Here is a 15,936-nt window from a genome sequence, read left to right as displayed (position 1 = left end):
AACTATGCATACCACTGTCAGAGAGGAGGAGCTGGTGCCTTAGGAGTTAATAACGAGGAAGCACCAGAGAGGGTAGGGTAGGCGGTGGCTGAGTGATTAGCGTGCTGGACTCACATTCATGGCGCAATGGGCAACATCGGTTTGAATCCCCACACTACCACCTGGGATTTTTCAGTCACCGCCGAGTGGCCTAAGACTACCCATATGCTGTCCAAAAGACCACCCATCAACCCGGACTCTAGAAGAAACCGTTCAGTGACTAAAGAATGAGTTCCAGGGGGCAGCATGAGCCAAACATAACTGGCGCCACTATAAAAAAAATTTGCCTGCACCACGACAGGCTTGGGCCGACCATCTGGCCCATGAAGAAAGCCTACGGGCGCAATAGGTAGGGATGTAAATAAATAAATAAATACAGTCCGTTCAAGGACTGTCATCGAAAGTGTAACCTCATTATAAAAGTGAGAAAAGTGACGAAAAACTGATGATGATGATGATGATGATGGCAAACCAAAACATAAATCAAAAAGATAAGAAATCAATCAAAGTAGGTGAAAAAATAAATAAATAAATAAAATAAAAAATAGTCACCCACCTATCTTGAGCCCCCGCTGCCAGGAGAAGTTGACAGTGCGTGGCTTGAAGTGAATCTTATCCCTATGAACGTTGGAGACGTGGCCGATGACCCTCTCCTCACGCAAGTGTTCTTCAATGCTGGCATCCATCTTGAAGATCTTCCTCCGCACCCTCTCCAGTGGCTTCTCTGTGGGGTGGAAAACATTTGATGAGAAGGAAGGGGCACAGACAACCATGACCTAGACAAACTTTATATTCCAGTGGTGAGATATGGTTGTCAATTTGTCATCCCAGTCATTAATGTCACTGAGGGTCCGAACACCTAAACCAGCATTGTGGAAACCAGTTAAATGATATTAACAAAAGCTAAAGCAACATTATCAAATATTCACAGATGCATAATCTAGTGTAGGGCTACTAGGTTATTAATAAATATATCAGAAATATAAAGAACACTAGTCAGAACAATTCCGACAATATCCACGGCTGTTGAAGACTTTAAGCTAAATGACATGTGGGTAAAATGTGCCTCAGACATGACTAAACATACAACCTGTTTACAGCAGCCTCACTGCACCTCTAAGCCATCTAAAGTTACAAAATACACGTGTATTCTAAAAACACTGCTCTGTTCAGTTTATTTTTACTTTTGATGTGACAAAATTTTATATTTAATCATTTATACATTAAACTTAACACTATCGCACACGTGGATGCGACATACGCGTCACTATAATTGTCTGGTCAAAAAGCACAGCTTCTGATTGACGCGACTATCGCGTCACTGGGACAAAAAAATTAACCAAAAATTCTGTAATTCTCATTGATGCGTGATACTTGGTCTGTAGACAGGCTAGCGCACGTTGGCTGGAGGTAAGCTGATAGACCCTTCTTGCCAGGAAATTCTCCTGTGTGACTGGTGACGCGAACAGAAAATCTCTTCAGTTGACTCTCTCTAGCGGTCGTGGACGGGTTAGTGTGTGGCGGGGGGCAGGGTTACCAAAGATTTTTTTTCTTTCAAGCCTAGCTCATCAGCTATACATCATATAAGAAATCTGAAACTACCATTGTATAGGTAATGACCTTTTCTTTAAGATGAAATTATAACAGTTATGGAGATAAGTGGAAAAATGTGAACATTTTTGAAAAAAATCTAGTTTTGTTGTTGTTATCAAATTTATGACCATTATAATTGGTGTATCAAAATTCCGTTTGTTGGGCTAATTGGCTCATAAATGTCCACTTCTCTTGTAATAGAACACAATTTGTTATATTTTTACTCCTTCTATGTGAAAAGGTGAGTTTTTTATTTCAGAAATCGGTTCACGTCACTTCAACTCACGATATCTCGGTAAAATATAAATCAAACATTATTTTTTTTCTTTCCATATGAAAGAGCTTACAATTTACAGTGGAATGTATGTAGTTTCATAAAAGTGAACCGAGCAAAAGATTCGATAAGCGAGTTTTGAAAAAATCTATACAGAGCTCAGGGTACCAAAATCAGGCCTCCCAAGAGCCAGATAGGTGTGTGTTTTGGACGAGAAAATCAGATGGGAGGCTGTGCGCAAAAGTGTTAACCCTTTCAATACGATGACGCCTACGTAGGCGTCATATTTCTATTCTGCTTCTTCTTCTATTGAGTTGTCCCGTACTTTGTGTTGGTTACTAAGTAAAGACGCCGTATGCTGTCCTTGAAATCCTATTGCCCCTCCCACCATCCTTGTTCCCACCAATCACAAAAAATGAGCTACAGTATGCACCGCCTTCTTCCCGCCTTGTGTCTAAAATTAGGAAGTCTCATTGGCTGTCTCTCTCTCTCTCTCTCTCTCTCTCTCTCTCCCAGACACCAAGGTGCCAACACCACCACTCCTTGCCTATCTCTCTCTCTCTCTCTCTCTCTCTCTCTCTCTCTCTCTCTCTCTCTCTCTCTCTCTCTCTCTCTCTCTCTCTCTCACACACACACACACGTACACACATACATTGTCTATGATGACAAAGGAGTATCTGGCAGCTCTCTGACTGATGATAACAGAGTTGTATTTGCTGATAATTTCTCGACATTCTTCCTCCTCTACACAATCATCTGCTTTCTCTATTTCTTTCCCCCTTGCCCCTTTCTCCCTTTCTTTATTTCGCTTTTTTTTATATTTTGCGTTGACGCAATTTATATTATGCAAAGCAAGTATATGTTGACTCGTCGTGTATGCTGCTTTGCAAATACGGGATACATGTAATGAGGGCTTTCAGCAGCATAATATACGGAGGCGACAAGCAGATACATGCCGGCTCAGGTTTCCCGCGCGCTACCGTGCGCGGCCGTGCACGCCGTATATCAGCCAGGCGGGCTTTTTGAACATCCGGCGTGAAGGGGTTAATATGCTTTCATTTGCTGTAAATAAAGTCTTACACCAATTTCTGGGATTCAGCCTTGTAAAGCAATTTCAAACTTGGAAAAAGTAACTTAAAAAAAGTGACTAATGATATATGCATTGACAAGACTATCCACTTAGGCTATCACAGTGCAGGCTGAGCAGGCTTGACTGAGCAAGTGGCAGCTCTGCAACAACACTATAAAGTAGCTCTAATAATGAAAAGAGTCAGGTAAGGTCTAAAAGAGCAAAATCCTATGGCTTCGTATTATTTAACCCTTTCATTGCTAAACACTCAAAGCAAGCGTTAGGCGTATTTGCTGGTGGTGCTAAATGCTCGCTGCGAGCTCCACCCGCACTCAAATCTCCTGCGTATGAGAGTGTTCCAACACTAATTCTCACAACACAGGATTGCCAATTGAGTGGGTTCTTCACTAAATTTGGTGGAAAATCATAACAGCCCAGCGTGGCAAATCTACGGACGAGTAACTGGTGGATGTTCTTGCCCAATATAGTGGCATTTTTGCATAGCTTCACCTATCACCTGACTGATTCTTTGACCAAATAGTTGTAAATATTGCAGTTGGCAATACTCCCTTGCCAGAATCTGAAGGAGAGATGTCCGCAGTTCCCTCAATATGGCTGATCATCCCGCACGCACCGACGTAAGTGTTAACATTCAACACTCCCTGAATGTGCATGTGTGTTCGCAAGAGAGGCATACATAACTGATTCCTATAGATCTGGACCTCCTCTTTCCAATGGTGTTTTTGGTTTTTAGCTGTGATGAATAGTTTTTGAGATACAGAGGTTAAAAGAGACCCCCCATTGGGCTGCCCGACTGCGCCTGAGGGGATAGTTGCGTCCGCACCACGCGCAAGGAAAGGGTTAACCCAGTCTAGGTTCGCCCCAAGAAAAACAGGTAAAACTGGGGACATACACTAAAGCTGTGAGTGGCCTTGGTGCTCATCTTTGTCACACTGGCCCAGGAACACAGAGCCAATGTGACATTAAGGTTCCCAGAGTTTACTATTTCCAGGTTTCCCCAGGTAGTACCTACTTATTGATCAGCCCAAAAGGGGAGGATGAAGAGTTGGGTGGGCCGACTGCAGAGTCCAGGGTTCAAACCCAGGACCACAGATTGGAAGCTTGGTATGATACCACACTAAAGCTGTGTGGTGCTGTGAAGTGTGGAGATGTAGTTACTAAATCGATGGTCAAGATATGTGAAGTGGCATGGGAGGGGGGAGTGCCAGCAGACTGGACAAAACCCATCATTGTCCCAGTTTACAAGGGGAAGGGCAGGAGAGGGGAGTGTGGGAGCTATAGAGGTATATGGAAAAGTCATGATAGAGAGGGTGCAAAGACTTACAGAAGAGAAAATCAGTGAAGAACAAGGCTTTAGGAAGGGAAGGGGATGTGTGGATCAGATATTCTCCTTCAGGATGGTAGTAGAAAAAATATTAGCGAAAGGAAAAATCTATATGCTGCCTTAATGGATCTAGAAAAAGCTTATGACAGAGTCATAGAGGAAAGGCTGGCATTGTGGGATGTCTTAAAGATATATGGTGTGGGAGGAAAACTGCTACTATACGCTGCCTTCATGGATTTGGAAAAAGCTTATGACAGAGTCGATTGGATTGCATTGTGGGATGTTTTAAAGATCTATGGTGTGGGAGGAAAACTGCTTAGTGCAATAAAGTCTTTCTATGAGGATGCATCTGCATGTGTCAAAATTACTGGAGAAACAAGTGAACATTTTGAGATAAAAGCAGGCTTAAGACAAGGGTGTGTCATGTCACCATGGTTATTCAATATTTATATGGATGGTGTTATTAGAGAAATTAAGGGCAAAGTTGGAGAGGTTGTAGTAAGACTGTTCGATGAGGGAAAGAAGTGGGTACTGAATTCGATACTGTTTGCTGATGACACGGTGCTCATTGCAGAAAATGAAAGTGACCTACAAAATTTGGTCATTGTTTTTGATGGTGTCTGTAATAGGAGAAAGTTGAAAGTAAATGTCAACAAAAGTAAAGTGATGGTTTGTGAGCGAAGTAGAAGTGAGGTTATAGATTTTGTATGCCCATATAGAGTGGGAATTGAATGTGAAAAAGAATGCAAAATAATTTTGAATGGTGAAGAAATGGAGGAGGCCAATGAGTTCAAGTACCTTGGATCAGTTATGTGTAAGCATGGTGGTATGGAGGGAGAGATAAGAGAAAGGGCATTGCAAGGAAGAAGGGTGGTAGGGTCTTTGGGACGAATCATGAAAGGCAGAAGTGTGAGCATGGAGGTAAAGAGGGATTTGAGAAATACAATAATAGTACCAACCCTCACATATGCAAGTGAAACGTGGGTCTGGAGTGCAGGCAGTGGAAATGAGTTATTTGGGGAGTGCTTGTGGTGTGAGTAGAATGGATGGAATGAGTAATGAAAGTGTGTACGAGCGTTTTGGAATGTGTCACAGGGGTGAAGGGAAGAAGTGTAGAGTGGTGGAAGAAGTGAAGGGACAGACTTCAAAGTGGTTTGGCCACATGGAGCAAATGGAGAAGAGTAAGATGACCAGAAGGGTGTATGTGAGTGAGATAGAGGGAGGGAATGCTAGAGGACGACTTCCAGTGAAATGGAGGGATAGGGTGCAAGAGTACATTAGGGAGAGGGGGGAAAGATCTTTGAGAAACTCTGAGCAGACAAGGTGGGAGTGTCTGGATAGAGAAAGTTGGAAGCTCTTCTGCCGTGGCCATCCCCTGGTGGGAGCTCCTAGGAGCATACGTCGATGAAATGAATGAATGAATGAATGAATGAGGAAAACTGCTTAATGCAATAAAGTCTTTCTATGAGGATGCATCCGCATGTGTCACAATTAGTGGAGAAACTAGTGAACATTTTGAGATAAAAGTGGGCTTGAGGCAGGGGTGTGTCATATTTATATGGATGGTGTTATGAGAGAAATGAAGGGCAAAGTTGGGGAAGTTGGAGTAAAAATGTAGGCTGAGGGAAGAAAGTGGGTGCTGAATTCAATCTTATTTGCTGATGACACAGTGCTTATTGCAGAAAATGAAAGTGACTTACAAAATTTGGTCAGTGTTTTTGATAGTGTATGTAAAAGGAGAAAGCTGAAAGTAAACGTCAACAAAAGTAAAGTGATGGTTTGTGAGCAGAGTAGAAGTGAGGTCAATTTTGTATGCCCATATAGAGTGGGAATTGAATGTGAAAAAGAATGCAGGTTAATGAGTTTAAGTACCTTGGATCAGTTATGTGTAAGCATGGTAGTACAGATGGAGAGACAAGAGAAAGGGCATTGCAAGGAAGAAAGGTGGTAGGGTCTTTGGGACGTATCATGAATGGCAGAAGTGTGAGCATGGAGGGAAAGAGGGATTTGAGAAATACAGTAATAGTACCAACCCTCACATATGCAAGCAAAACATGGGCCTCGAATGAAAGTCAGAGGGCTTGAGTGCAGGCAGTGGAAATGAGTTATTTGAGGAGTGCATGTGGTGTGAGAAGAATGGATGGAATGAGTAATGAAAGTGTGTATGAGCGTTTTGGAATGTGTCACGAGGGTGAAGGGAAGAAGTGTGGAGTGGTGGAAGAAGTGAAGCAACAGACTTAAAAAGTGGTTTGGCTAAATGTAGTGAATGGGGGAAAGTAAGATGACCAGGAGGGTGTATGTGAGTGAGATAGAGGGAAGGAATGTTAGAGGATGACCTCCAGTGAAATGGCGAGATAAGGTGCAGGAGTATGTCAGGGAGATGGGTGAAAGATCCTTGAGAAACTCTGAGCAGGCAAGGAGGGAGTGTCTGGATAGAGAGAGATGGAAACTCTTCTACCGTGGCCATCCCCTGGTGGGAGCTCCTAGGAGCAGGCATCAAAGATGAATGAATGAATGAATGATACCACTTCACCACAGAGGTGCCCAAGAAATACTTTTTGCCTCAAAAGGAGGCAACTCACAAATGGTAAGAGCTGCATGTAATGTAACTCACTGCAAACTATACTCACCAATAATATCAGGAAATAAACAGAGCTAAGAGTCTTCATTGGCAAGCAGTGAAGCAATGTGGCCTTATAATGATTGAAAAGACAATGTAAGCCATAGCTAGCAGGTACATGTTGACATGTAGTTTGAAGAAAAATGAGAGAGATAGAGATCAACAAATTGTGAGTGGGATGGGAGCAAAAAATGTATTCCCAATGGCTGTTCCAATAAAGCTGGTGAAAGCACATTTGGCTTCCAACTGAAATGTTTACAGCTTCAGTCTGCTTACCTACTACTATCAATGGTGTTGGTAGTGAAGGCTTGATCCAACAACAGCAAACCTCAAGGCCACCCATCTAATGATGCTGGAGCAATCATAATCAAATAGCATAATTTAGCCTAAATACAAGGCAGTAAACTTTAGAGGAGGTTATGGCCTGTGGAATAAGTATATAGGGCCTGTGGAATTTATTCTTGCAATTTTCTCTTATTTCACATTTTGTAGCTAATTTTGAAAACAATTTGCTACAAAAGACTAAAATAAGATTTTCAGGCATGTCTGTGTAGCAAGATGCCTCACCTGTGGCCAACGGAGCACACGAGTCTGGAACATCCGGACTTTTCTCCATACTTGGCGCGCTCTTCCGCAGCATTCGTCGCCTGCAATTGTCACAATAGAAAATTCTTTTGTCATGTCCTACAGAAAACTTCACTCCACTGTAGGTATTTGTCACTAAAATATTAGTGGTAGCAATGCAAGGCTACTACAAAACCCTCAAGGATTTATAATGCATAATACATGAGTTTCATCAACACTGCACATAACAGGAGACACAATTGATATACATGAACCTTTATATCATCCACCTCCTTCATGGTAAGGCTATGGTGCTGTACCTGAGCATTGGGCTGTCTGTCATATTAACCACTGGGGAGTTGTCACCCTGGGAGGAGGAAGACTGTGTGGAGAAGGACCTTTCTGGGGGCTGGTGAATGGCTGATGAGGATGACGATGACCTGCGGTAACATGCACATCATCAGCATATGAAGATAAATCCCTAAATAAACATTCTGTAAGGGACAGAGAGTTCCTATTTCTCATGAGTTAAAAGACCTGTGAAAGTAATGCGAATGTGAAATAGTGAAGTGTGTCTATGAAAAAATTACTGATGGGTAGTGGGAGTTCAATACCAGTCTGACCAACCACAGCAGCTGCCACTCATATAACATTATGAAACTCATGAAATAGCAGTTCACTGAACAGACTAACCAAGCTTCAAAATCTTATAGGAAATGACTTCCAAAACCAACCATACACCCACTTTGCTGCTAAACAACTGCAGGAGTTGTACTCCATACTGTTAAACACAAGTTACTTTTCTGTAGACTAAATGATACCTGAAATGTCTTGGTAGAACTGGAGTCAGAGGAGTTCCAGGCTGCTTGGCTTCTGGTGCTGTGCCAATAATGAATTCTCGACAGCATTCAATTTCCTTCACAAGTTGCTGAAAGAACAAAAATTTGTGTTATTCATATCTAGCAGCTGCAAGGAACACCTCCAGTGGTGGACTTGAGGCCCGCTCATCTTTACTTACCTTGTAAATATTGATATAAATAAACATAATATGATATATCTTCTCTGAAATTCAATTTCTATCATCTCAAAGTCCTAAAACCCCTCTTAGGCCACACCACATCCCTCACCTGAAAGTCCTGCTCAGTCAAGTAGCGGGTGTTGTGAGGGTTACAGACAAACACAATGAACTCCAGGCCAGCATTAGCCCACCTGGGTCGGCTGCCCTTCCCATGTGAGTAATGGGTTTGCACAAACTTCATCCACATGCGAGCCAGATTGACCAGCATCGGAGCAACCTCGGCCCGGTGTTGCCCTGTCACCAGCCGTGTCACTTCCTTGTGGTACTGTAGAGGAGAGGTAGAAACCAATGTAAATGGAAAAAAAATAAGTTTCTTATTTGACAACTTTGTCATCTGACCACTTTCTGTAGAATGCAACTTTGTTGAATAGTGGGAGGTTCCTGTAAAAATGAAAACACATTTTTTCTTGCTCTACCTCAAAGCCAAACATGAAGTACTGGTGCACCACATCACGAGTCACCAGGTGCAGGTGGTGGCGCTCACTGTCCTCCACATCTGGTGTCACCACCTCAAGGTCTGTCAGGCTCTCCACCTGCTTCACATTCTTCACCAAGTTGTCGCATAGCCCAAGCGCCTCTTTCTGTGTGGCATAATTTGATTTGATTTATGTGTCGTTTTCATGAATCTGTGCACAGTGATTTTTGAAAAAAAATCTTTGAGTACAAAAGTAAACCCTTAAATGATGAAAAATGTCAATAAACATATACATATGCTATAAAATGATTGTGCAGCAAACAACCATGTAACATGAAACAATTGTTGACACTATTATTAATTCCACACAATGTTTCTGGGTGTTACCTTAAGCTCATCAATGGAATGGGTGACAGCTTTGTTGGGGGCTGTCTGGTCACGCACTAAGGACACTGTGCTGCCAATGCATTGTTGAAATTCCCTGCGAAGGGGGACGAGCATTGTGCCACAAGGCACAACCAACAAGAGACTTGTAACCTGTTCAAGAGGGTAAACAGAGAATAGATAACCAACTCTGAAAATTTTCTCTTAGTATCCTGCATTGTATGGAACAAAATTTATCATCATAATAAGCAACACAAAATTCCTTAAAAAAACATTAAAATTTAGGCTAGAATATGAATGATATATGAAAAGATCAAATTTTGACAAAGATCAAAACAAAAGAAAATGGAGATGAAACAGCAGCAGGGATATGACAGATTAAATAAGGATAATATTATGCAGGAAACTGTTGGAAGATGTAAAGAATATTTTAAGACATAAACAAAACAAGGGGAAAAAATACAGAAACAAATAAGTACCTCACATAAAACACTACCGATGGTACGCAAAGTAAAAAAAATAAAAAGGTGCTGATTGGCATAACTAATTTTCATATTTCTTTAAACCATTTTTTGAGAAAAAGATGTAACCTGTGTCTTCCTGGATATCACCAAGAGATGCCTTCAGGCATTTCAATAAGCTCATGTAATTGGATATTCAGATTAAATCTTATTCTTTATACAAGTGGTCGTCGACTTATGACCTATGCAACTTACGACTGAGTGACTTTACGACCGCCGATACGACAGTTTCAGCGGAAACTATGATGTTAAGAATAAATGCATAGAGGATTATTTTTTGAGGCTAACATCATTATATTGTTGACGGCCCTGTGCTGCGCTGGCAGCCGAGTGGGGTCTGAAACCTCATCAACGGTAAACGATAAATGGTAAAATATAACTACAACAAACAACTTTGACTTCTTGAGGCCTCGTGGCGTTGGGCGCCAGGGGAGCACTGCTGTGTTTGTTTTGGTTGGTCTTGGCTCTTGGTTTTCCTCGTTTGCAAGTTTGTGTGGTAATTAAACAAAGATGCAATAACACCAGAAATCCATACAGATAATTCCAATGGTAGTATGAGGTTTAATCATGCACCCCCTTACCAAGTTTTGGCCTTGGTCATTGGCCCAGCCATGCTCTGATAGTGAACGAATCTTACCTACAAGCCCATTTCTACATTATCTTGACTCATCTGCTCATCAAAAATTACTGGTGACGCTCTTTGGTTCAAACTCTTTATACATAAGCTGCTGAGTGTGTGTGTGTGTGTATGAGAGTATGCTAACCGAGTGGGAGCTGGGATGTGGGTGTTATCTGCCATGATGCAGGGGAGCGTGTTCATGTGTACACGTGTGTGTGTGTGTGTGTGTATTTACCTAGTTGTGACATACGGGAAAAGAGCTACGCTCGCGCTGTCCCATCTCCATATCCTCTCTTATCCAACTTTTCCTTAAAATCTCGCTCCACACACACAGATCCTCTCTCTCCAGGTTCTCCACCCCGCTCACCACCCTGTACACCGCTATCAGGTCTCCTCTCTCTCTTATTCTCTCCAGGGTTGTGAGCCCCATGCTATTGAGTCTCTCCTCATACGTCCGATCCCTAAGTTCCGGTACCATCTTAGTTGCCACTCTCTGCACTCTTTCCAGCTTTCTTATGTTCTTCTTTTTGTGAGGAGACCAGACCACTGCTGCATACTCCAACCTTGGCCTTATCATTGTAACTATTATTTTCTTCATCATCTCCTTGTCCAAATACACAAATGCTGTCCTTATGTTCCTCAGCAAATTCAGTTTGTCCCATTATCCTGTTGATGTGTTTGTCCGGTGACATGTTCTCTGAGATAATCACTCTCAAATCTTTTTCCATTCCTCTGCATATTATCTCACTTCCCAACTTATAATCATATTCACATCTTCTATGACTCCTACCAAACTCTATTTTTTTACATTTCCCAAGGTTGAACTCCATCTGCCATCTACCACTCCACTCCCATATTTTATCCAGGTCCCTCTGCAATGCCTCACAGTCCTTCACATCATTCACTCGTCTCAATAGCTTTGCATCATCTGTAAACAAACTCACATAGCTGGTCACTCCATCCACCATATCATTTATATAAACAGCAAAAATTATTGGCGCCAGCACCGAACCTTGTGGGACCCCACTCATCACAGGGCACCAGTTGGAAACCCTGTCCCTAATTATTGTCCTCATTTCTCTGTTAGTTAGGAAGTCCTCCAGCCACTTAATCAGTCCATCACCCACTCCACCCCTATTTTTAATTTTCCAAATAACTCTTCTGTGCGGTACTTTGTCAAATGTCTTTTTCGAATCCAGGTACACTCCATCTGCCCAGCCTTCTCTCTCTTGTAATAAATTTGTCACCCTTGAGTAGTAACATAACAAGTTGGTGACACAAGATCTCCCTCTCCTGAGTCCAAACTGGCAATCTGAGATAATTTTCTCACTTTCTAAAAAATCCGGCCACCTGTTTTTAATCAGCCTCTCGCATATCCTCACAACCACACTAGTGAGTGATACCAGTCTGTAATTTAATGGGTCCTCTCTCTTTCCTCCCTTAAAAATTGGTACTGGTACTGGTGTGTGTGTGTGTGTGTGTGTGTGTGTGTGTGTGTGTGTGTGTATAGTTGATGCATTCACTGCAAGAGGGCTGGAGTCTGACCATTAAGCAAGTTCAACCATTCAGTACAGATCAGTGTTGCCAACTCCTCCGTAGCACTTACAGCAGAACTCGCCCATAAAAGTGGCCCCAAACCACCAATTCAGAGCAGGAAACATGGAATAAAACATTTGGAATCTGGCGACCACTCTGAACGACTTACAACTAGATCAACTTACGACCAGTCAATCGGAACCAATCAAGGTCATGAGTCGACAACAACATGTATACAAAACATGAGCACCACATCTACCACCAGCACCACAACCACACCAAGTATTCAGACCCACCACAACTCTGGAGAGGGTGATGGTGCAGTCAGCTGTGGGTTCTATCTCAATGACATTTCCAGTCCAGAGGAAGGAGGAGGCCCTGTTATCGCAGCGCATCAACACCAAGTAACCTCCTCGCTCCCCGTCCTCATGGTCCATCCCCCCCACACGCATGTCCAGCAGGTGCCAGATGTACTCGCGCTTGTCTTTTATGCGTCCTGAGGCAAGAATAAGTATAATCTATCATTTATTTCTGGAGAGGGGCATGAGAAACAGTATTATCCTACCAACTCTGTTATATGCTTCAGAGATGTGGACATGGAATGCAGCACAGCCATCAAGAATATATGTAGAGAAAATGAGTTATATAAGAGGTGCATGTGCTGTTTCAGGATGGGATGGAGAAAGTAATGAAAGCATGTACAAGAGGTTTGGTATGGGTGTGACAGCTAAGGGAGTGGGTTGTGGAGTGGTCAAATGGGTGAAGCGTGGTGTGCTGAGATGGTTTGGACGTGATGAGAATGAATTTGTGAAGAGAATGTATGAGGGAAGGATTGAGGGAGGGGGTATCATGGGAAGACCACCTGCGAAGTAGATAAAGGTGATCAAGTATTGGAGCAAAGAGAGTTGGAAGTAGCAGGACTGAGTTCACTGAGAGGGAGTGCCAGAACAGGGAGATATGGAGACACTTCTGCTATGGCCACCCCCTGGAGGGAAGTTCCCATGAGAGAACAGGGCATCAGAGATATAGATGGATAGATTTACTGGATATATATAAAAAAAAAATCACTTCTAGCTATTGAATTTATATATAAAAAAATATAAAAAATAGCTGCATACAAAGAATACATTGAGTAGCAACAATCATGGTCCACATTTTGATATATTTACTTATATTCTGTATTATACCACAATCAGGTAAATCCATACATATACTGACCTGGCACAAAGATAAAGTGGTTATGGCTGTGAGGTGCCAGCACCCTGATATGCCCAGTTTGCTGCAGCCGTGCTAGCACTACTTCCGGCCCTTCACACAAGCTGAACTCTGCTGCCACTTCTAAATCCTTCCGCAGCATCTTAGCAAGCCCGGCAGCACGCAGTGACCGCTCCCGGGTCTCAGCCAAGAGCACCTGCAACGCTCGGCAGCGCTGACGTAAACGCTTTCTGACAGAGCAAAGAGAAACAGTGAAACTAAAACACAGAGTGAAACTCACAACAAAAGATTATGATAGTATACAAATCAATTTGTTAGGTATGGGATGATAAAGAGATAAATAAAAAATAAAAACTTCAAACTTCCTCTAAACTCAAATCTATGAATACCACATATGACAACAAAGAAAGCTTGGCTCACCACTCCCCAACACTCTATAGGAGATGGTCTGTGATAAGAAGTGGTGAACAAACAAACAGATAGCTCACTTCTGAATCTCATCCTGCTCCAAATCCTCGTCCTCCTCAAGCTCATCCAGGTTCTCGAGGGTAGAGTCCTGCATGGCTGCCATCTGGTCATCTATCCCAGTGTCAATAAAGTCACCAACACTACACAGCATGTGGCACGCAATGTTACTGCAGGACAGGACAAGATTATAGGAACTGTGTGAGTGTGTGTGTGTATTTACCTAGTTATAGTTTTACAGGGCCTGGGCTTACACTTGTGTGATTCCGTCTCTATATTTGTATCTGTCCAGTTTTTCCTTAAAGATGTGCACACTCTTCGCCGATACTACATCCTCACTTAGTCTGTTCCAAACCTCTATGTTTCTTTATGGGAAGCTATATTTTTTTATGTCTCTCAAGCATCTTCCTTTTCTCAATTTTTTACTGTGTCCTCATGTGTTGCTGGTGTTTCTTCCTTCCCTTGGTAGTAACTCCTTATTATCTACTTCTTCCATTTTATTCAATAATTTATAAATTTGTATTAGGTCTCCCCCCTCTCTTCTTTGTTCTAATGTTGGCAGGTCCATTTCCTTTAGCCTTTCTTCATATGACAAACCCTCCAGTTCTGGAACCATTTTTGTTGCCATCCTTTGTATTCTTTCTAGTTTTTTTCCGTGTTTCTTCTTATGGGGAGACCACACAGTTTTCGCATATTCCAATTTTGGTCTAATAGTGGTTATCATCTTTTTCATCCTATCCTTATCCATGTAGTGTAATGCTATTTTTATATTTCTTCCCATTCCATACGTATCACTGAATATTCTATTTACATGACTCTTGGTTCTCACTGACAAAGATAGGCAACGCCTGCAAGAGGATTTGCACAAAATTTCAGCTTGGTCTGATAGATGGGAGATGCCCTTTAACGTAGACAAGTGCCAGGTCCTTCATGTTGGAACAAGAAATAAGAAGTTCGATTATGAAATGCGCGGCGTCAAACTCAAAAGTGTTCATTGCGTCAAAGACCTGGGTGTCAAAATCGTGTCAAACCTCAATGCAAACAGCAATACATCGATGCAGCAAATAAAGCAAACAGAATGTTGGGCTTCATTAAAAGAAACTTTTTATTCAAGAATAAAGATGTAATACTTCCGCTCTGGAATATGCGGTACAGTTTTGGTCTCCCCACCATGCAAAGGACATTGCTAAATTAGGTGTTCAGCGTCGGGCAACAAAAATGATCCCTTCCTTGTGCAACAAATCCTACGAAGAGAGGCTATCCACCCTCAACATGTTCTCTCTTGAGAAACGTCGCCTCCGAGGAAAACTGATTGAATGTTTTAAAATACTAAATGGTTTCACGAATGTGGACAAATCAAAACTGTTTATGATCGATGACACTTTGCAAACAAGGAACAACGGCACAAAACTTAAATGAAGACAAGTAAATTCAGACTGCACCAAATTTTTCTTCGCCAACGCTGTAGTGCGGGAACGGAATAAGCTCCCACCTTCAGTGGTCCAGTGTAACATGATTGACTCCTTTAAAAACAAGCTCGGCCGTCATTTCCTTCAACTTAATATTAACTAAAGTTGAAATGCAAAGTTTTGGTACCATCTGATTAATGTAGAAGCACTTAGGTTTATGGACAGACCACCTAGTCTAGACCATCGGGTCTGTGGGGTCTGGTTTTCTATGTAAATCTACGTAAATCTGACTGTTGATTATCTTGTATTATCACTCCCAGATCTTTCTCTTCTTGAAATTTTAATAATTCTCCATCTCCCATTCTATACAGTAGAGCCCCATTTAGCGCAAGAATTAGGTGGATGAATGCGGTCGCGCTAACTGAATTCGCGCTAATTGAATAAAGTAACCAATATGAAAAAAATTATTTGGTGCACACGTGGGTCTGACTTTTGGGTTTGATAATTACTCAAAATAATCACTCATTAAAAAAAAAAAAAAAAAAAAAAAAAAAAAACACTACAATTGGCTGAGCTCTGAAAACACGCTTGTGATTCGCTGGGAGTCCGATGACGTCATCGCCGGCGCTCACCCGGTCAGCGGCCTCGCTGCCTTAAGGTAGTATCACACTTGGACAACCGGCAAATCCAAATTTTCCGGGTGTGCGTCACACACGGCCAAGGTCAGTTGCCCATATCCACATCCACAACGTAAACAAAGCATTTGCCCTGTATCAACATGGTGTCGTCT

The 15,936-nt window shown here is 42.2% G+C and overlaps 1 protein-coding gene across 5 annotated transcripts in view; it reads right to left on the bottom strand.

Annotated features, from left to right (window-relative positions):
* LOC127001740 (mitogen-activated protein kinase kinase kinase 4-like) overlaps positions 1-15,936 on the bottom strand; it is a 61,787-nt gene that overhangs the window by 27,585 nt on the left and 18,266 nt on the right. For 4 of the 5 annotated variants that reach the window (XM_050866871.1, XM_050866870.1, XM_050866868.1 and 1 more), the window contains 10 exons: positions 13,761-13,907; positions 13,276-13,502; positions 12,354-12,553; positions 9,385-9,534; positions 8,999-9,163; positions 8,632-8,847; positions 8,326-8,432; positions 7,825-7,944; positions 7,508-7,587; positions 596-763 (listed from right to left, as the gene is read on the bottom strand). In XM_050866871.1, the coding sequence (XP_050722828.1) occupies positions 596-763; positions 7,508-7,587; positions 7,825-7,944; positions 8,326-8,432; positions 8,632-8,847; positions 8,999-9,163; positions 9,385-9,534; positions 12,354-12,553; positions 13,276-13,502; positions 13,761-13,907 (1,580 nt within the window). Of the gene's footprint in view, positions 1-595; positions 764-7,216; positions 7,293-7,507; positions 7,588-7,824; positions 7,945-8,325; positions 8,433-8,631; positions 8,848-8,998; positions 9,164-9,384; positions 9,535-12,353; positions 12,554-13,275; positions 13,503-13,760; positions 13,908-15,936 lie in introns of those variants that run through there. The other variant, XR_007755435.1, reaches the window with a different exon arrangement.

This window comes from Eriocheir sinensis, chromosome 21, assembly GCF_024679095.1.
Source record: "Eriocheir sinensis breed Jianghai 21 chromosome 21, ASM2467909v1, whole genome shotgun sequence".
Classification (NCBI taxonomy): Eukaryota; Metazoa; Arthropoda; class Malacostraca; order Decapoda; family Varunidae; genus Eriocheir; species Eriocheir sinensis.
Note: the sequence above shows the minus strand (reverse complement) of the source record. Positions and strands in the feature narration are given on the sequence as shown.